Source organism: Thamnophis sirtalis, unplaced genomic scaffold (genome assembly GCF_051295495.1).
Source record: "Thamnophis sirtalis isolate CommonGarterSnake01/CBP01778 unplaced genomic scaffold, rThaSir2_p1.2 scaffold_4, whole genome shotgun sequence".
NCBI classification, from domain to species: Eukaryota; Metazoa; Chordata; class Lepidosauria; order Squamata; family Natricidae; genus Thamnophis; species Thamnophis sirtalis.
Window position 1 is genome coordinate 129,564,288 of NW_028261384.1, and position 21,322 is coordinate 129,585,609.

At 40.2% G+C, this 21,322-nt stretch overlaps 1 protein-coding gene across 1 annotated transcript; it reads left to right on the forward strand.

Annotated features, from left to right (window-relative positions):
- Window positions 1-4,896: 4,896 nt before the first annotated feature.
- On the forward strand, window positions 4,897-20,236 carry LOC148046556 (vomeronasal type-2 receptor 26-like). The gene is made up of 6 exons (XM_087714839.1): window positions 4,897-5,069; window positions 6,399-6,690; window positions 6,995-7,852; window positions 8,612-8,839; window positions 16,593-16,719; window positions 19,341-20,236. The coding sequence occupies exons 1-6, from the start codon at window positions 4,897-4,899 to the stop codon at window positions 20,234-20,236; spliced, it is 2,574 nt and encodes an 857-aa protein (XP_087570965.1).
- Window positions 20,237-21,322: the final 1,086 nt, after the last annotated feature.

The window sequence follows — 21,322 nt, forward strand, 5'->3', positions numbered from 1 at the left end:
AGTTTTTTTCACAGGGGGCAGGGCTGCCTCCCTCCCTCCCTCTCTCCCTCCCTCCCTCCCTTCCTTCCCTCCCTCCCTCCCTCCCTCCACTCCTTTGGCCACCAATTTTGATCCAATTCTCTCTCTCTCTCTCTCTCTCTCTCTCTCTCTCTCTCTCTCTCTCTCTCTCTCTCTCTCTCTCTCTCTCTCTCTCTCACACACACACACACACACACACACACACACACACACACACGTTCTTTGTGGGGGGTGGTTAATTACTCCGCCTCACTGCGCAAAGTCGGCTCAGCATGTGTTCGGCCCCCACTTACGCCAAATCAAATCCGCGGCTGGCGGGACCAGGGGGTTGCATTTCAAAGCCGCCAGTCCTCTTGCTTCTTCTCTTTCACCAGCAAAGCTCCCGCTGGCGCCTCCGCCCATGGCAGTGGCGTCTCTCCCTCCACGCGGAGCCCCTGAGCTGGCTCCCGCGTTATCCCTCCCCCTTCCTCCTCTGCCGTGCTTTTGAGGCCGCGGGAGCTAGTAGGAAAGCGGCGGAGGTGGAGGCGACGGCAGGGGTAACTCCACCTCAGCTGGGCTCTGGGTTACCCCTGCCGCCGCCTCCACCTCCGCCGCTTTCCTACTAGCTCCCGCGGCCTCAAAAGCATGGCAGAGGAGGAAGGGGGAGGGATAATGCGGGAGCCAGCTCAGGTGCTCCGCATGGAGGAAAGGCACCACTGCCATGGGCCGGGAAGCCAGCGGGAGCTTTGCTGGTGAAGGAGAAGAAGCAAGAGGACTGGCGGCTCATCAAAACAAGACTGGGGAGGTCCTTTGCGGGAGGCCAGTTCTAGCCGCCTGCAAAGGACTTCCCCACGTTTGCTTTGGTAGAAATCTCTGCGCGGCAGTTAGAAACTTCTGCATGGGGATTTCTTTCCATGTGCGCGGCCGCGCACACGCGCACCTTAGAGGGAACATTGGCTGCACCCTAGCCAAGCTGGCTCCACCAGCTAGCAACAGGCTATGCTGCGCCCCAGCCAATCAGGGCGCAGCGTGGTCTGTTGCTGGCCTCCCGGTCGTAACCACTGTTGGACCACTGTCCAACCATTGATGGATTCTTTAACTAAGACATATTATTAATTATTATTCCTGAGCTTTAGATGACATCTAATGTATCAATGTATCTTTCAGGGTGCCCAGGACACCATACACTGATGCATAGGTAAAGCTAGGGAATAAACATGGCCTCATCAATCTGCCAGCGGAATGGTCATAGCTGGCATGCCTTGTAAGGTAAAGGTGTTCCCCTTGCATATATGTGCTAGTCATTCCCAACTCTAGGGGGTGGTGCTCATCTCCATTTCAAAGCTGAATAGCCAGCGCTTCCTGAAGACATCTCTATGGTCTTGTGGCTGGCATGACTAATTGCGGAAGGTGCATGGAACCGTGGCACTAAAAAACCGAGCTCGTCAAAATAGCAGTGATAAAATCGCATCGCTAAAGCCGCGACGTCATCACCGCGCCTCATCACCACCGCGACAACAGTGCGGCAACAGAAGGGTGCTTTAAAACAGCGCGGCGGCAGAAAGCGGATTTAAATTAAGGTAAGGGTTAGGATTAGGTTTAGGGGTTTGTTTTAGGGTTAGGTTTAGGGTTAGGGTTAGGGTTAGGGTTAGGGTTAGGTTAGGGTTAGGGTTAGGGTTAGGGTTAGGTTTAGGGTTAGGGTTAGGGTTAGGGTTAGGGTTAGGGTTAGGGTTAGGGTTAGGGTTAGGGTTAGGGTTAGGGTTAGGGTTAGGGTTAGGGTTAGGGTTAGGGTTAGGGTTAGGGTTAGGGTTAGGGTTAGGGTTAGGGTTAGGATGCTGAGTGCTTGGGAATGCGCGGATTTGCCCTCCACGATTATGTCATCGCGGTAGGGTCGTGTTTTTCCTTAGCATTTCGAATGGCGCAAATTAGTCTTCGCGCTTATGTCTCCGCGGATAAGGGCTTTGCGGATTTGTGGTGGAACCGCATGGAACATTATTACCTTCCTACCAGAGGTGGTTCCTATTTTTTCTATTTGCTTTTTTACATGCTTTTGAACTACTAGGTTAGCAGAAGCTGGGACAAGTAACAGGAACTCTCTCTATTAAGCAGCACCAGCAATAGCAATAGCAGTTAGACTTCTATACTGCTTCATAGGGCTTTCAGCCCTCTCTAAGCAGTTTACAGAGTCAGCATATTGCCCCCAACAACAATCTGGGTTCTCATTTTACCCACCTCGGAAGGATGGAAGGCTGAGTCAACCCTGAGCCGGTGAGATTTGAACAGCCGAACTGCAGAACTGCAGTCAGCTGAAGTAGCCTGCAGTGCTGCATTTAACCACTGTGCCACCTTGGAATGGGATTCGAACTGCCAAACTGCCTACCTTTCTGATCAACAAACTCATCATCTTAGCCACTGCGTCCCCAGGCATGCCACATATGGTACCACAAATGTTCTCCTGATTGGTGCAGGATCTTGAAAACCAGAGAGAGCAGAAGGAACTTTCTGAAAATGCCCATCTGTTAGTTGGGGAAGCATAACTCCACCATAATAGGCTCAACCTCCATTCCAAAGCTCCAATTCAAATTGACTTTATCATTTACATTCCAGGATGATGTCCTTCTAGAGCTTGAGTGATAGAATTCTTTATTGGCCAAGTGTGATTGGGCAAACAAGGAATTGTCTTCAGTGTATAAGTCTCAGTGTACATAAAAGCTATAAGGGATAAATCATGATCGTAGACAACATAAAAATACATTCATCATAAATCATAAGATACAACACTTTGTGATAGTCAAAGGATACTCAATGAGCAATCAACATAAATCATACCAGGAAAATAAATAGAACAATATAAATCATAAAGATACAAGTAAAAAAGTTATGGTAATAAGTAGAAAAGTAATAGGAAAATGAGAAGAAAAATAGTAATACAGCCTTACTAAATAGTATGACAGTGTTGTGGGAATTATTTGTACATTCCCCTACATTCTAGGGTGAAGTACTTCCAGAGGTTGAATGAATATAATAGCATTCACGGAAGATTCTTTGTATGCATCAGAGGTGGGTTCTTACCGGTCCTTGCCGGTCTTTGTTGACCGGTTGGTCAGTGAACCCAGAAGTAATTAACTTCCAGGACTGCCAGTACCAGTCCTGGCCCCTGTCGCTGCAAAGCGCCCTTACTGGACTATCACAGCTCGCTTGCTCGCTCCCCCGCCCGTCTGCACTAAGCCAGCCCAGCCTGCCGCTCACTGATTGGCTGGAGTCCAGCCAATCAGTGAGCAGGCTGGAGGCGAAGCATTTAAAAGCTTCACACTTGACCTCCTTTTGAAAACTCCCTTCGCCCTCCAGGAGCTTGCTGCTTGCCCCTCAGGTAAGTAACTAAGCCCTGGTGGCGGGAGTCGGGAGGCTTCGGGTGGGTGATGGCGGCCCAGCTTTTGCGAGGAAAAGCCTTCAGGTCTTCCTTAGTGAAAGCCACGGGCTGGCGATGAAGGCGGCCTAGCTTTCCCTCCTGCCCCCCACTCTCTAGCCTTGCCTGGCTGGCTAAGTCTGCCAGGCAACCTGCTTAGTGTCTTTCCTGTTTCTGCTGCCTCTCTGCCTGCCTGCTCCCTGTTGCTTCCATCCATCGCTGCAAGGATCCATCGCTTCGGAGTTCTGCTGATTCTGCCTGCTGGTAAGTGACCCAGGTTTTTTTCTTTTATTTTTTAACGTATTTTTTAAATAATATTTTATTTATTGTGCATAGATTTTTTTAAAATTGTTTCACTTAAAAGTATTACTATAGAATATTTTAAAATGTTTTACTTCAGTTTATTCTGTGTGGATTGTTTTTTTAAAATTGTCTTAGACCATTTAAAAAGATTCTATCCAAAATAAATTAGAATAAACCATTTTTAAAAATTCTATACTCAATACTTTGAATGTATTGTGCATATTTTTTTAAATAGTTTTACTTAAAATTATTGAGTGTAGAATATTTTAAAATGGTTTGCTTCAATTTATTGTGTGTGGAATAGTTTGAAATGGTTACATTATAAATTATGGCTTGTGGATTGAAATAATGGTTACAGTATACTATGGCTGGTGCAATACCTTAAAATCAATTAAATTAAGCATTAAAAATAGAATAACTTAGGTTTTGTTTTTTAAACCAAAGTATTAAGTATTTTAAAAAGTATTATGTATGAAGCAAAATTGCTGGGCAAAATAACCTCAACAGGTGTGTTTCTATCCTCCCCCCAACACAGGTGTTTTCATTTGTTTTCTTCTATGCATATAAAGTCTTATTCCCCCCCCTTTTTTTTACTTCCAAATGTTCATAATCATGCAGCCGTGTCTATTGCAATACGATATACATATTTCCTTCTGATATTTTTCAAAGTACTGTTGCAAAGAATGATACTGATTACTGATTAAGGGTAGTTATTGTCCCTTCTTCTACAAACCTTAAGGGAATTCCAGCAGGCACTGTAAAAATAATCACCCCGGATTAAGATCTTGCATTCTATTAATATCTGCTTAGAAAAACAGAAGTGCAGGCAGGTAGGATTAGTATTTCATCTATGATGCTTCCTATTTTTCCTAAATTCATTGTCTTAAGATAATACTACTGAATGGCCAGCTACTCAGTTGAATGGTCACATAAGAGTTACTGTTTGATGTCTACAATGACTACATGTTATAGTCATTAGGTTATATTCAAAAATAAAGATTTGTAAGCAGGTAGGATTAAGTATTTCATCTGTAACACATTTTCTTGGCTTTAGATAAAATTCATTATCTTAATTTTAGATACAATTAATGAGTGGTCCTTAGGAGCTACTGTTTGATGTCTATAATGACTACGTATTACAAAGAATTGGTTATATTCAGAACATTGGTTTTACATTTTTTTCAACTATGATGAGCATTTCTCCTCCCTATTCCTGCAAACTTAGTAGTCCTCTTCCAATTGTTCATAAATACTATCAGTCTGGAGATTTAACCATTGCTGCTATTTTTTATCAGGTTCTCTTTCTTACAAATGAGATCACTTTTCATAGCCTTCCTAGTAATGAAGTCCTTGATCAGTACCTGTAAGTATCTGACTACTACTACTACTACTACTACTACTACTACTACTACTACTACTCATACCACAATCTCATCTTTCCACTCATTAACATCTAAATGTGTTTTCTTTCATTTTTATGCTTAAATATATTGGTTGCTAGTCAGTTGATATGACCAGTTCCAGTGACCATATTTAATTATTTTTAATTTCAATACTGATGTTGAAATTGAGATGAATATTATTAGTTTTAATTGTAAAGTATATTAATTTCATTCTCATCAAGAAACTTTCTCCCTTCAACAAAGTCCCTAGTTGAAAGTAAAAAAAGTTTGAATATAACTAAATATTGCAGAAGCTCTTTTGTTAATCTTGATGGGTTTTTCTGCCTTTTATTTCACCCAGATATAAAACAGATATAAAATAGGACTCTATTTGCATACTTCATCTTTATCTTAGGTCTGTGGAGAGAAATAGAGCTGGTTTCTTTACCTAAGAAAATGCAGATAATACTATATGAATTGTTTTCTCCTCAAGAAACTGACTAATCTACATATTAAATATATCCTCTGGTTAATCTTGAAATTATTCATGTTTTGTTTCATCAAGATGTAAAAGAGAAACCACTTAAATAGTACATTTAGGTGTGAACTGGCTTACTTCTCTCAGAAAAATACAGATAACATATAGACTAAATAATCAGATAGAAACATAGAAAACAGATAAGTTTATCCCCAGCATGTTTAAACTCAGTAAACTGGTGTTTAATCCACTACCTCCTAAGGAAGTTGGTTTCAAGGTTCTTCTAATCTTTCTGTGAATTTAATACCTTTTAACAATAGTTTTGAACTTCCTTCCTGTCTGTTAGAAATTATGTCACCATGTTCTTATGTTTTAATTAACATTGAGAATGCCACTTTCTAGAACCTTATTCACACTCTTTAATATATTTAAAGATTTCAATCAAGTCACGCCTTTCCTTCTGTCCTCTAGGCTGAACATATTCAGTTCATCCTCAGTTCCTTATATGTTTTGTCCCTCAAACCTGGAATCATTTTTATTTCCTATTTCTTCACTCACTCAATCTTATCAATATCTTTTTTTTAACTGAGATCTCCAGAACTGTACAAAGTATTTCAAATGGGATCTGAGAAAATGCCACCTTAGCTCAATGTTAAGTCGCCACAGATAGGTCAGTGCTTTCTAGTTGTTGTGATCTAGGGCTATTATTTGGTTGTGACAAAATTCCACTTTTCCAGAACAAACAAAAATGCTTCATGCATACGTTTATATAAAAGAACTGTCCAAATTTGAAACAGAAATATATTGACATAGTTTATATCTTTGCCTGAAGGTTTATAACTCATAATTACCAACACACTTTGGCTCTGGCATTTGCTGTAAAGGAGATCAATGAATATTCTGGGATTTTACCCAATGTTAGCCTTGGTTTCCATATCACTACTGATTATCATGTGGAGAGTACAACTTACCATTTAGCAATGGAATTTCTCTCTACAAAAGATGACTTTATACCCAACTACAAATGTAATGACCAGACCAACACAGTAGCTGTCATTGGAGGACCCCGTGTTAACACTTGTCTCAACATAGCAATCTCTCTGTGCAACTACAAATTTCCCCAGGTGAGACAAAAAATGAATCAATATGAGAGGTTCACCAGGTATTTATTATATTCAAAAGGTGGGTCACTGAAATGAAAGTTTGAGCAAAACCACAGATAAGATTATCTTGAAAGGGCTGCTCCTTTTTGGTTGATGAGCAAAATTGCAGATGTCATGTAAAACTATTGTTTAGGTACCCTATTTTTGTGTTCCACTCAAATCCAGAAAATGGATTAAATAAACCCACATGCATTGGTGCTTAATTTTTGTTTTTATTTTGGAAGAGATCGTTCATTTTTATGTTCTTCTGACTTTCTCCATTTAGATCACATATGGATCACCTCCATTCATGACTACTGAAACAGCAATGTTTGTCAAATGGATGTTCCTGGATGAGAACCACCAATTTAAGGCAATACTGCACTTATTGTTGCATTTTGAATGGACCTGGGTTGGGTTACTTTCTATGTATGAAGAAGATAGGGACAAGTTCATTCATAAGAGACTTTCCACATTTTCAGAGAGAGGAATCTGCTTTGACTTTATAGAATGTCTTCCACCAATGATGTATGGTAATGCAGTTGATGAGTGGATGGAAGGCACAGGTAAACTATTCAAGATGATCATGGAAAGTACAGCCATTGCAGTTATCTTAAGTGCTGAAATTACAGGCTTGATACCTTTGAGACTAATGATCTATTTTTTCAATTATGATAATATTCCTAAGGAGAGAACAGCCAAAGTTTGGATCATGACAGCCCAGATGGAATTTACTTCCATTCTAATGCAAAGGCCATTGCCCATTGATTTTCTTCATGGTGCCCTTTCCTTTGCAATTCTTTCAAAGGACCCCACTGGATTCCAACAATTTATGCAGAAGAGAAGCCCAAACTTAGAAAAAGAAGATGGGTTTATACAGGATTTCTGGAAAGATGCATTTGAATGCTCATTGTCCAGTGGTGTTACAGATGAGAACGCTGAAAGGATGTGCACTGGAGAAGAGAAGCTGGAGGCTCTACCCAATTCTGTTTTTGAGACCACCATGAATGCACATAGTTATAGTGTCTACAATGCAGTCTATGCTGTGGCACATGCTCTGAAGGCCATACGCTCTTCCAAACTCAAAGGGGGACGAAAAATGAATGAGAGGAGATGGAAGCTCTTCCTGCGATCACCTTGGCAAGTAATGTTGGCTAATACAAAATTCTGGGAAATCATCAACTACCAGATTAGAAAATCAGTGTTGTGTTATTTTAACAGAACACTTTATAGATAGTTATGAAAGCTACATAGAACTCCTTGATATTTTCATATGAAAGAAAATTTTAAAAAAAATGAATATAAATCTAAGGCTTAGATATAGACACAAAAATATGTAACACATGGACTTCATTTTATGTTTAAAATAGTATGTACTGGATCTTATTCAATCCATTATGCTTGACAATTTTATATGTAGTAACTTGGAAAACGCTACTGAATAGAATTATTATTCCTCACCAGCTGAATTTTAAAGAATGTTAAGATTCAAATGTGCCAAGGGTGTGTTTTCATAAGGTTATGCTTTTCTTATGCTTCTGATTTTTTTTCCAATTCAGTTCACAACTGAATAACCTTCTTTTCTGAGAATCAAAACTTCTTCAAGGAAAAACAAAAAAGTCAAGTTGTTTTTTTGAAAAAGTACTTTTGGGACAACCATGAATCCTTGATTTTCTGTTGGAATTCTCATCTGACAGTTTTTCAGCTAATAGTTGAAAATGCATTTGACAAAATTATATTTTTTAAACCAGTTTGAAATAGTGTGGACCGAGGCAAAATGGAACAGCTTACCTTTTTTGAGACTAGGCCAAATTGAAAGAAACAAATTGAAATTTCCCCATCCCCTTCAAAGATTCCTGATAACTTTTCTGTTTCTTTCCTCTTTTTTGTCATCTTCCTTTAGCTCCACCGTTTTTTGCAACAAGTCTCCTTTAACAACAGTGCTGGAGAACAGGTTTCTTTCGGCCCCAATGGGGAATTAGAAACTGGACTTGATATTTTAAATTGGGTCACATTTCCAAACAAGTCCTTTCTGAAAATCCAAATTGGGAAGATTGACCCCATGGCTCCTCCAGACAAGCTACTCACCATTTCTGGCAAGGACGTCAATTGGCCTCTCATGTTTAACAAGGTGTGTTTCATTTTTCTCTTTGCTTGAAATTATTAGTCACAGATTGATGGAGTAAATCAGGGGTGTCAAACTGGCAGCCCATAGGTTAGATGCATCATGTGCAGGCAATGCTCATCCCAGCTCCACAAAGGAAAAAAAATCATGATATATCACATAACGGCAACATAATGCTGCAGGTTTGATACCCATGGAATAAATGATTAAACAATCACAATCTCAGGAACATTTGGAGTAAGCAAGCAGTTAGCAGACCGGATATTATTCATTGAAGTTACAATGACACGGGAAGAAATATAAGTAGTTTTCACACTTACAACCTGAGTAGCATCCCCATGGTCATGTGATCAATATTTAGATGCTTGGCAACTGACTCATATTTATGACAGTTACAGTGTCCCAGAATCATATGATCACCTTTTGTCAGTCACTGGAGAAGTCAGATTCACTTAACAATGTTGTTACTAACTTAACAACTGCAGTGATTCATTTAACAACTATGCCGAGAAAAGTCATAAAATGGAGCAAAACACCTAATAACTGTCTCACTTAGCAAGAGATATTTTGGGCTCAAATTGGGCTCGACCTACACATATTATTATTTATTTATTAAATCTATGCCACCCATCTCACCTTCTAGGCACCTAGAAGTGACTTGAGGTGGCTTGTAATTGTAAAACATTAAAACAATAAATATTGACATTAAAATTGATGTTAAGATTGACAAGAGGAAAAGGAAGTGGGGAGGTAGGATCTTAGCTTAGTCCTTAAACCACCCTGAGAATGATATATCCACTTTGAAGATCAAAGTGTCAGATCTGCAAGCCATCTTTTTTTTGGGGGGGGGGGAAACCTCAGGCCTGCCAAACTTTCTATTATTCTGCTGTGCATTTTTCTTTTTTTTAAGGTAATCTTTATTAGTTATACATTTTTTTTAGGAGTAAAACATACAAATACAAATACAATTTTAAACATACAACCCCCCTCCCCCCCCGCGGTGACAGTCATTCACAGCCCAACTTTTCTCTTTCCTTCCTCATTGTTAGGTCTCTAAGCCACATCTTCTCATTACAAAATTCTGGGATCTATTACAATACCCATGTTCACATTTAACTTTTCGCATTTTAAGTCCCTGCTGTTCTCCTTGTCGTCCACATATACCATAAGTTCCAGCTAAGGTAATGTTCCGTTTCTTCTTTGTCCCTCAGCCAACCCGTCATTCTGTCCATTTCTGCACATTCATAGATCTTTTTAATTATAGCATCTTCCGATGGTATGGTAGTGGATTTCCAAAATTGTGCATAAGTTATTCTTGCGGCCACAATTATATGTAGGCTCAAATGCCATATTGAACTGCTCATGTTTTCTGGTTTAATGCTTAGTAGAAGGTTCTCGGGTCTCCATTCCATGTTTGCCCCGGTAACCTCTTTTAGCCATTTTTTAATCTTTTTCCAGTATTTCGTGGCCTCAGTATAGGACCACCAAATATGGTAGAATGTACCATCCTTTCTTCCACATTTCCAACACAATGGAGATAACCCAGGGAACATCTTGGCTAACCTCGTTGGGGGGAAGTGCCACCTATAAACCATCTTGTATATGTTTTCTTTGAATGCTGTAGATATTGTAAGTTTAATGGTCTTACTCCATAGATCCCACCATTTGCCCATTTCAATCTCACAGCCAAAGTTTCTCTCCCATGTAATTAGAAGGCTTTTATGCATCTCTTCATTAGCATCTTGGCAGGTCAAAAAATGATAAATCTTCGATAACATTTTCTTGTCTCCACCAAACAAAATCTTATCTAGCCCCTGAGGGTTTGGGTAGATCCCAAACCATACCTTATCGCTTTTAAACCTGTTTCTAACCTGTAAATATTCCCACCATTCTAGATTCCTGCCCTGCTGCTCTAATTCCATCTTTGTTTTCATGTTGCCATCTTCTGTCATGCTCTAATGGTGCCAACCAGCACGGAACCCTAAGATAGTATTTTTTCCTCATCTTTTCCCAGACCCCTATCAAAATCTTCCGAATATAATGTCCCATGAAGTACCTATGGGGGGTGTCTCTTTCTTGCCAGAGGGAGGCATGCCATCCCTGAGGGAGGTCATGTCCCTCTATAGGCAATAGGTGCCTTCTACTCAACATCACCCAATCCTTCACCCATGTCATAATTGCTGCATTATAATATGCTTCCCAGTTGGGTACTCCGAAGCCTCCCAGTTCTCTACGTTTTTGCAATATTTGGGCTTTAATTCGTGCTTTCTTGCCTTGCCATATAAATTGAGCCACTATTGTCTCCAAAGATTTTTTAAAAAAAATTGTCCAATTTAGTTGGTGCCATTTGAAACAGAAACAAAATTTTTGGTAATACATATGTCTTGACTGTCGCAATCCTGCCCATCAAAGACAGTTGTTTACCACTCCAATTAGTCATATCTTTAGATACCTGCTGTAGCAATTTCATATAGTTATCTACCTTGATAGAGGAACATCTCTCCGTGAGCCAAATTCCCAAGTATTGTATTTTATGGGCCCTGTTAATCCCTAACAGGCTTTGTACTTCCCTTTTCTGGTTCAGAGTCATATTCTTAATTAACAGTTTTGTCTTCTCTTTGTTTATACATAGCCCCACTATCCTACCGTACTCCTCTATTTTACGTAAAAGTTGTATCCTAGACGCCATAGGATCCTCCAGGATAAAAACAAGGTCATCGGTGAAAGCCTGGACCTTAAATTCCTGAGCTTTAGCTCGTAACCCTTTAATTTGTGTGTCACTCCTCTCTATTCTAAGAAGGGGTTCTAATGTGAGGATAAACAGTAGGGGGGATAACGGGCATCCTTGTCTTGTGCCTTTACCAATCTCAATATCACCCGCCTCTTCTCCATTTACCAATAATGTCGCGGTTTGTCGTACATAAATTGCCCGAATTGCATTTAAGAAGTTTTCTCCAAACTTCATATTTTCTAATTGTGAGAACATAAAGTTCCAATTTACCCGATCAAAAGCTTTTTGTGCGTCAAGAAACATAAAGGCCACTTGTTTATCCAGCCGAGCTTCATAATATTTTAAGGCATCCAAAATAATTCTAACATTATCTTTCAAATGCCTTGACGGCAGGAAGCCATTCTGATCAGGGTGTATAAATTTATTAAGGAAGAATTTAAGTCTATCTGCCAGTATAGCTGCAAAGATTTTATAATCCACATTCAAAAGTGAAATTGGCCTATAGTTTTTAATTTGGGTACGGTCAGCTCCAGCTTTAGGCAAAAGGGTTATATAGGCGTCAGCCCATGATTTTGGTGTGATAGAATTCGTCAAGACAGCATTAAATATTACTATCATCTCTTGTCCTAAGATTTCCAAAAAAGATTTATAGATTTCAACTGGCAAGCCATCCATGCCAGGAGTTTTGTTGTTTTCCATTTTTTTGACTGCCTTTTCTAATTCATCTATTGTTATCTTTTGGTTCAGTACCCCTTTTGCTTCATTTGAGATCTTGGGTAGATTTGCATTGTCTAAAAATTCCTTAATTTGGTCCTCAGGTATTTCTTCCCTACTATATAGTTGCTGAAAAAAACCTTGGATAATTTCCTGTTTCTCCCCCTTGGTTTCTACTAATTCCCCTTTACTATTCTGCAGTTGAGCTATATGTCTGCTCTCTCTTTCTTTTCAAAGTCTATAAGAGAGCCAATGACCCGGTTTGTTAGCATGCTCAAAAAAGTTTTGCCTAATCCCCCTAAGTTTCCGAGCAACATCCTCCTGGTCTAGAAGAGAGATCCCATGCTTAATTCTAGCAATTTCTTCTTTTTTCCTATCATCTAGTGGGTTCTGTTGCAAGGCTTTTTCTACCACCTCCAGTTTAGCTACCCATTTTGCCCTCTCTTCTAATTTTTTCCTGTGTGTGCCTGTTGTATATTTAATAGCTAGGCCTCTCATATAAGCCTTGGCCGTATCCCAAGTATTTGTGGAGTTACTCCTTTCCTATTTTCTTCAAAAAAAAAACCTCATTTCCCTTTTAAACATTTGCTGAAATTCTTGTTCTTTCACTATCTCTGTATTCATCATCCATCTTCTCTTCCTCCCCTGCCTTACTCCTTTCCACACCAATAAGAGTGGATTATGATCGGCCCAGGTATTAACCTCAATTGCTGCTTCCTTAATCAAGTCCCCAATTTCTGGTGTCAACCAGGCCATGTCGATCCTAGAACAGGATTGATGTCTATGTGAGAAGAAAGTAAATTGTTGTTTCTGTGGGTGGAGTTCACGCCATACATCCTTTAATTCATATTCCTCCCTCATGTCTTCAAAGGTTTTGGGGAGAACTCTCCTCCTTTCTTTTAATCCCCCCCCCTTTGGATGTTTCCTGGGTTATAATCCATTGTCCTATCTGCCACCGCGTTATAATCACCCACCACACATATGTGGTCATAGCCTAACTCTGCAATTTTTAGATGCAACTTTCTAAAGAAAGTACTTTGGTTGTCATTCGGTGCATATATGGCCACCAGCAAAATTTCAATTCAACCATTAAAGGTCTCCCCTCCCCATCAGTATACACCAATTTAGAATCGATATGGTCTTTAACATACAACACCATGCCCCTTTTCTTTTCATCTGCTAAACTTGTATACATTATACCCAGCCGGGGGTAATACAACACATTTTGCTGGTGGTTCACTATATGTACTTCTTGAAGGCATGTCAAATCACAATTCTTTTTCCGTAGAGCATTCAGTATTTTATTTCTCTTTCTTAGTGAATTCAAACCATTTATATTTAAAGAAATTAAGCGGAGTTCATCCGCCATGTTTATTTGTGTAAGGCTTTGGATTTTGTTGTCTGCCTCGTTTGCGGTCTCTCATCACTGCTTTGTTTCTCATTTCCCCCTTTCTCATCTCCCGGGACACTATTCTTTCGCTCCTCTCCTCGGCTATTGTTATCCAATTCTCCATCATTATTCTGAGTTCCCCTCTTCAACTGGCTTTCCATAAAGTCTTGTGCATCTTGCAATGATTCAATCCGAAACCTCTGGCCTTGCCAGAGAAAAGATATCCCTTCTGGGAAAAGCCACCTATACATCACCTGAAGTTTCTTCAATTGTGTTGTTAGGTCCTGATATTTCTGCCTCCTTTCCCTCACTCTTCTTGGTATCTGTTTTAGTACTATCACCATTTCTCCCGCATACATGGTATTCTGGTCACGTGCCTTCTGATAAATTTCTTCTCTCAGGGGTCATTTAGTAAACCTCACGTGCACTTCACGTGGCAGTTTCTGTCTCCTAGTATAGGAAGTATAGACTCTATATACTCTGTATTGACAACTTATCTTTCTGGGCGATCCCTGCTATCATCTCCACCATAATTTCCTTCAGTTTCTCCCCTCTTTCCTCTGGAATATTTTGAAATCTGAGAAAGAAGTCTAACTTTTCTAATTCCAACATAGCAATCTCATCTTCCAACCTTCTATTAATATGTAGCTGCCTCATCTCCCACCTCACCATATTCTCTTCACTTTCCTTCATTTTTACTCCTAAATCTTGAATTTGACCCTCCTGTTTCTCCATTTTTGCCCAGATCTCCTTTTGCTGTGAATACAGCTCTTTCATTTCACCCCTCATGTCTCCCATTTCATTTTTAATGTCGGCCAGGGATTTTTCAGTGATCTCTTGATTCCTAGCCATATTATTTTGTATCGATAGCAAAGTTGTCTGTATATTTTGCAATGTGGGTGCCTTCTCTACCCCAGCCATATTGTCTAAAGTTCTGTGTATTGTTGGAGGGGTTGTAGATGGGGACGGCTGAGTAGGTAATGCCGAGGTTCCCCTCCCCTTTGCCCAGCTCATATCAATTAAGTTAAGAATATCCCACTGCTTCATAAACTATCTGCTACCAGTTTAAGCAATGTTCCAACTTACTTTGCTGCTATCTATAAGGAAAAATATATATGAATATAGTCCCATAGAGAGATCTAAAAAAAGTACAGGAGGGGGCTCATATCAGGAAAGAAAGGAAAGAAGGGGGGACAAATATATCAACACAAAAAAAGAAATCAAACCTCAAAGAGAAGAGAATAAAAAAGAAGAAAAGTTCAGCTCGAAGTATTCCCCTTTCAAGTGTCCAACTCCAGCTCAAAAAAAAAAAGAGAAAACAATGCGCACAGTAGATATAATATTGACTGTCTCAAGTGGAGCCTTAAACCTCCTATAGCAGCACAAAAGTTTTCCAAAAATCTTGGGAGCAGGCAGGGCAAGTCCGCTGATTACTATCAGCTATGCCTCAGGGTAAAGACTTCTCTGTTTCTTCTCTGTTTCCACCACCTAGGCCGCCTTCGACGACTCTTTATGATGTAAATCCTTCTTCAATTGTTAATTCATTTGCTCCTGTTTGTCTTAATTGCCGCTAAAAGTCCCATCAAAGAGGGGGGGAAAGATCGCCAGAGATGCAGTAACCAAATAGTAAATCCAACTTACTCTTCAAGAAAATTTAGGGCATCCAAGAGAAGCACCTCTGTTCTTCGCTGAGTCCCTCCGAGATCAGCAAACGGCTGCTCTTTATGCCACCAGACCCCTGGTTTGTCAGCTAGGCTTCAGAGCTATCTCCAAGCCTGCCGCCATAGCCAATGACGTCCTGCTGTGCATTTTTCTATTGTGGGAAAATGGGAGAGGAGTTGTTATATGTAGTTGGTGATAGGTGGCCATAACAAAATTCTTTCTAGAAAGTCAAAGTCATCCTTTGTCTCTGCTCCTGGCCGGAACTGGATGGGTGAAATCTGCCAGCATGGCAATGGAAGATTGGACCATGAGATGGAGTTGTGGGTGTAGGGACAGGATCTTGAACTTTCAACTGGCTGGTAATATCTTGAAGCTTTCAGATTCAGGTTTTCCCAGATGTGCCAACATGGAACTTTGAGGAATCCTTTGCTCAGACTCTGATTTAATTTTGGATGCTATTTGGAACCCAAATATGAAAGCTTCGATGTTTCCCCACTCAGTTGAAAGTTCAAGACACCAAGCCAGTTGGCAAAATGAGATCTCCAGGCCCTTTTGGAGGCCAAAAGAATTAGTGTTTTTGGTTTTTTACTTTTGAATGTGATAGGAACACAAACTTCTAAAGTCAAAGAGCTGTGTGTTGGGGGGATATCATTCGTGCTTTTTGCATTTGTTTGCTTTCTTGCAAACATTTCATACCCAAACTAGATAACATCATCATCATTGTGCTACCAAGTTCAGAGAGCACCCCTATTTTAATCCTGAGCTCCAAATGTTCTCCTTTTCACGGGTTACAAAGAGGTAGCTTAAGATGTGTATATCCAAAATGCTTTTTAGAGGCTTTTTTAAACAGTTAAACAGAGTCATCCACTGTGACTCTGGTAGCAACTAGCTCAGCCTTTTTCCTTTTACATTTTTTTTCTTTTCATGATGACAGTGGTGAGGCTCTGCCTCCCCTGCCTCCCCTGACTGCACCTCTCTGAAAAATAAAATATAAACTAATCAGCGAAAGAAAGGGTATGATGGAAAATTCTTTCTTATCTGGTTCTACATTTGTAACACAGTCATTTATCTATAATTCTATACAGATAAATTTTATATGTATGGTTTTTTAAAGGATAGTAACTCCAATAGTTAGCTTACAGCAAGAAGATTCAATACCAATGCTTGGATTAAATATGAAGAGTTGTATATGTATAATAGATGAAAAGAAAAATCTACCAAAATAATTTCTTTGTATGAATTCTCATTTTATTTATGAGCAGACATTACCTCTTTCCATCTGTAACAAGAAGTGTCCTCTTGGCCATAGCAAAATGAAAGTGGAAGGAAAATTATCCTGTTGCTATGACTGTAAATTATGTCCAGAAGGGAAGATAGCTGACCAATTGGGTAAGCAATGGAATATATTGAATGTATCAATTATATTATAAATATAAAGAGAGGCTGAATGTTAATAAATAGTAGATTCAGAATAGAACTGGAAGGGACCTTGGATGTCTTCCAGTCCGACCCTCTGTTTAAGCAGGAGACCCTACATCACTTTGCTGAATACCATGCTGATGTCTATACTATACGTACTATAGTTTCTACTATACTCTCTCCAAAGCATTTCACTTGTCTATTAATTTAGCCATTTTGTGAAAGAATGAAATAAGATTGGTTTGGCATGATCTGTTTTAAAAAAATCTGTGCTGACTTTTAGTTATAACTTTATTTGTTTCTAGATGTTTGAAAATCAGTTTTTTGATGATCTTTTCCAGAATCTTCCCAGGTATTGATGTTAGGCTGATAGGTCTCTGGTTTAATGGGTCTGTTTCCCCCACCCCTTTTGTTGAAGATGACAACTAGATCAGTTCTTTTCTAATACTAATGTTTCCCAGTGTTCCAGGATTTTTGAAAGATATGGTACAATGGTTCCAGTGGTGGGTTTCAAAAATTGTGTGAACCTACTCTGTGGGGGTGGTCTTCTTTGTGGGAATGGCTTGCCACCCATGTGACCGGATATGAAATTACGAATTAGTACTTAGGTCGATCCAAGTAGCTATTCAGAAACTCTGGCACTGAAGCATGCAAGTCTTAAAGCTGTCAAGTTACAAGATCCTTGCACCCCTAATCCTTTAGAAAAAAAACTAGGGGTCTTCAAACCTGACAGCTTTAAGACTTGTGGGCTTCAACTCCCAGAATTCCTTCTCCAGCCACGTTGGCTTAGGAACTCTGGCATTGAAGCATGCAAGTCTTAAAGCTGTCACCTATGTTGGTAAGGAATCTATTTGATCTCTGATTTGCTGCAGAGTTTGTCTCCCAGTTGTTATCAGTGTAGTTACAGTCTCTCATTAGTTCAATGGTATATTCCCTACATACCTTTGTTAGTTCTTTTGCAAAATGATTGTCCATTTCTTCTTCTTGGTTGGGTAGCCTGTAATATATGCCTTTACCAATGTGATTCTTTTTTCATTTTATATTGATCTGTATAGATTTGAGGAGGTTTTGTAACTTCATCATTGCAGGCTCAGGCTATTCAATGCTAACTTGGACTATTAATAGATTTCTCAGATTTGAATTCTTCTTTCGTATGTTTCTTTCAAAAATTATAAACAGTTTTTACCAGGAACTTTTGTCGTCTGATTTTGGGAGTAAAGGTAACTTTGCTGTGGTAATTTTTTCCATGGTTTCAACTTGTTTCTTCTTTCTATTCTATCTAGATAATTGTTTGTTTGTTTGTTTCCTTTTTGATTGAATGAACGACTTTAAATTTATAAGTTTGCCTATTTCATATAATAAACCTAGGTGGCTTACCCCAACCTTTAAAAATACATCTTTTTAATCACAAGGTATCATACTAATCAGCCTAATGAGTTAGCCCCCATCCAATTCCAACACATTGGGGCAATAGCAAAGGTTTCCCAGCCTGCCACAAGGATAAAAGGTTAGGAATGCCTCTACACTTGATCTTAGCCAAAAGGCCAAGAAGCAATAAGAATACTTCATAATTCAGGTAGACGAGTGTTGCAAAATCCTGGAAACTACAGACAAGGTAAAACTCCAAACTCTCATATGACAATGTTGAACATAAACAATCTGGGGCATGCTCATCAATCTGACTTATTGATAAAGATAGATACCACTAAATGTGGTCTCACATATAATCTGGCCCACTGACATTCAGAGATATAATGGTGATAACAAGACATTTGAATTGCATGTGGTAACTGTGAGTCAGTATAGCACATGCAGGAGTAGTAGAACTAGTGAGTTATGAAACACACCAGGGGTGGGTTTCAACTGGCGGTCCCCGCGAACTGGTTGGTCAGCGAACCCGGAAGTAAGTAACTTCCGGGAATGGCGAAGGGCCCACCCACCCATGCTCCTTACCGGTCTTTATAGCAGTAGACTTATATACCGCTTCATAGGGCTTTCAGCCCTCTCTAAGCGGTTTACAGAGAGTCAGCATATTGCCCCCAACAATCTGGGTCCTCATTTTACCCACCTCGGAAGGATGGAAGGCTGAGTCAACCCTGAGCCGGTGAGATTTGAACCGCTGCTGATCTAGCAGTAGCCTGCAGTGCTGCATTTAACCACTGCACCACCTTGGCTTCTGCGCTTCCACACAGGCGCATGGCACATACAGCACCTGCGTGATTCTCCGTGAGCAGCTGGATGGCACATACAGTGCCTGCGCGATTCTCCGTGAGCAGCTGGAGCATCGTGCAGGTGCTAAGACTCATGCGTGAACTGCGCATGTGCATGAGGATGGCGCCAGCCCCGTTCCAACCGAACCGGTTGGAACAGAATTAGTAACCCACCACTGAAACACACCTACTGTAAGCCCATGTGACATTACATTGCAAATGAGTTATTATTTTGAAATGGTCTTTAAGGATACCATCATATAAAGGTAATCAAGATGGGAGCTCACTACATCTGCAGAATGCTATAAAATTAGGGCATACTGAAAATGAAATGATGACACTTCAAAACAATAATGTTATTATAAATGGTTTCTTTTTCAGACTTAGATGACTGTTTCCGATGTCCAGAGGATCAATATCCAAACCAGGATAAGGATAGTTGCTTTCCAAAACATATAATGTACTTAACTTATCAAGAACCTTTGGGAATTTCTTTGGTGGTGATTGCAGTCTCCTTTTCTGTCATCTCAGCTGCAGTGCTCAGGATATTCATGAAGTATCAGGACACACCTATTGTTAAAGCCAATAATAGGAACCTCACTTATAGCCTTCTTGTTGCTCTCCTGCTCTCTTTCCTTTGCACTTTGCTCTACATTGGGCAACCTGACCAAGTGAAATGTCTCTTGAGACAAACTGCTTTTGGCATCCTCTTCTCTGTAGCTCTTTCTTGTGTGTTGGGAAAAACAATCATAGTGGTCCTTGCTTTCATGGCAACCAAGCCCAGCTCCAAAATGAGGAAATGGGTGGGGAAAAGGCTGGCCACCAATATTGTCCTATCTTGCTTCCTGGCTCAAATCATCATTTGTATAGTGTGGCTGGCAATTTCTCCCACCTTCCCAGATTCTGACATGCACTCCATGGCTGAAGAAATTGTTCTACAATGTAATGAAGGTTCGACAGCAATGTTTTATACAGTCCTTGGGTTTTGGGGGTTCTTGACTGCTATCAGTTTCACTGTCGCTTTCCTAGCTAGAAATCTGCCTGACAGCTTTAATGAAGCCAAATTCATCACCTTCAGCATGTTGGTCTTTTGCAGTGTCTGGGTGTCATTTGTTCCAACCTATCTGAGTACCAGGGGAAAATACATGGTGGCTGTGGAAATCTTCTCCATTTTGGCTTCAGCAGCTGGTTTACTGGGCTGCATCTTTTTCCCAAAATGCTATATCATTATTTTGAGACCTGATCTAAACAAGAAGAAACAATTAATGAAGAAATGAAAATGACCCTTTGTATGAAGCTGAACTGATTACTTTTCACCTTTGTAAATGTCTTTTTTATTTTTCATTTTCATTTTCGTACAGTCACATATATACTGTGCAGAATCGGGGCCATATAACATTAAACAATAAACACAGCCATTCCTCTTGTCAATAATACCCCCCAAAATAGAAACCCAATGTACCTCTTCGACCCTCCATACACCCTTTCTTTCGCCCCCTCCAACTTTCCCTCTTCCCTCCATCATTCATTTTCATTTCAATCATTTTCACTTTATTTGTATGCTGCCCTTTTCCCTGGGGGGACTCAGGGCGGCTCACAGTTCAAAAGGGGGGGGAGGACAAACAATTTACAACATGGAGACACTACATCATTTAAGAACACAACAGTCATACAATTCGAGTGGGGTTAGAATTGTTAACCCCAGGCCAGCCAGGCCAGCCAGATTTTAAGGGCGGCGCGGAAGGACTGGAGGGTGGTGAGGGTCCGAATCTCCATGGGGAGTTCGTTCCAGAGGGTCGGAGCAGCCACCGAGAAGGCTCTCCTCTGGGTAGTTGCCAGTCTACACTGGCTGGCTGATGGAATTCGGAGGAGGCCTAATCTATGCGATCTTATCGGTCTAGTGGAGGTAATTGGCAGTAGGCCAATTCCCCTCTACACTACTTCCCCTCCCCCTCTACCACACCTCTCTCCTGATAGACTCCCTCCCTTCCTTCTCACCCTCCCTCCAATCCTCTCTCCCACCCTCTCTACCCCTCTTTCTTCTTTCCCTCTACTCCTCCCTTCGGTGTATTTCTACTATCTATTAATATATTCAGCTTGTCCTATTTTTACACTGGAATTAAAGAGCAACAGTATACAAGTGCAATCGTGTTACTTTAAAATCTAGCACATACTATATATCCCCCCTCCCCTAGAAGCCAGCTTTTTAGGATCTAAATGCCATCTATAAAACATCTTATAAAAATTTTATCTCAGGTTTTGTGCCTGTGTAAATTTCACATTTCTTACCCATATTCTTTCCCACGTGTCCAACATTATTGGTTCTTCAATATTCTGAGCCCACTTTATCATACAATCTTTAA

Bases quoted from the DNA above. Each gene is read 5' to 3' on its own strand.
- LOC148046556 (XM_087714839.1), top strand. From the start codon at position 4,897: ATGAGCATTTCTCCTCCCTATTCCTGCAAACTTAGTAGTCCTCTTCCA. The intron at 6,691-6,994 runs GTGAGACAAAAA...TTCTCCATTTAG, and splicing joins GCAACTACAAATTTCCCCAG to ATCACATATGGATCACCTCC. The intron at 16,720-19,340 runs GTAAGCAATGGA...TTTCTTTTTCAG, and splicing joins GAAGATAGCTGACCAATTGG to ACTTAGATGACTGTTTCCGA.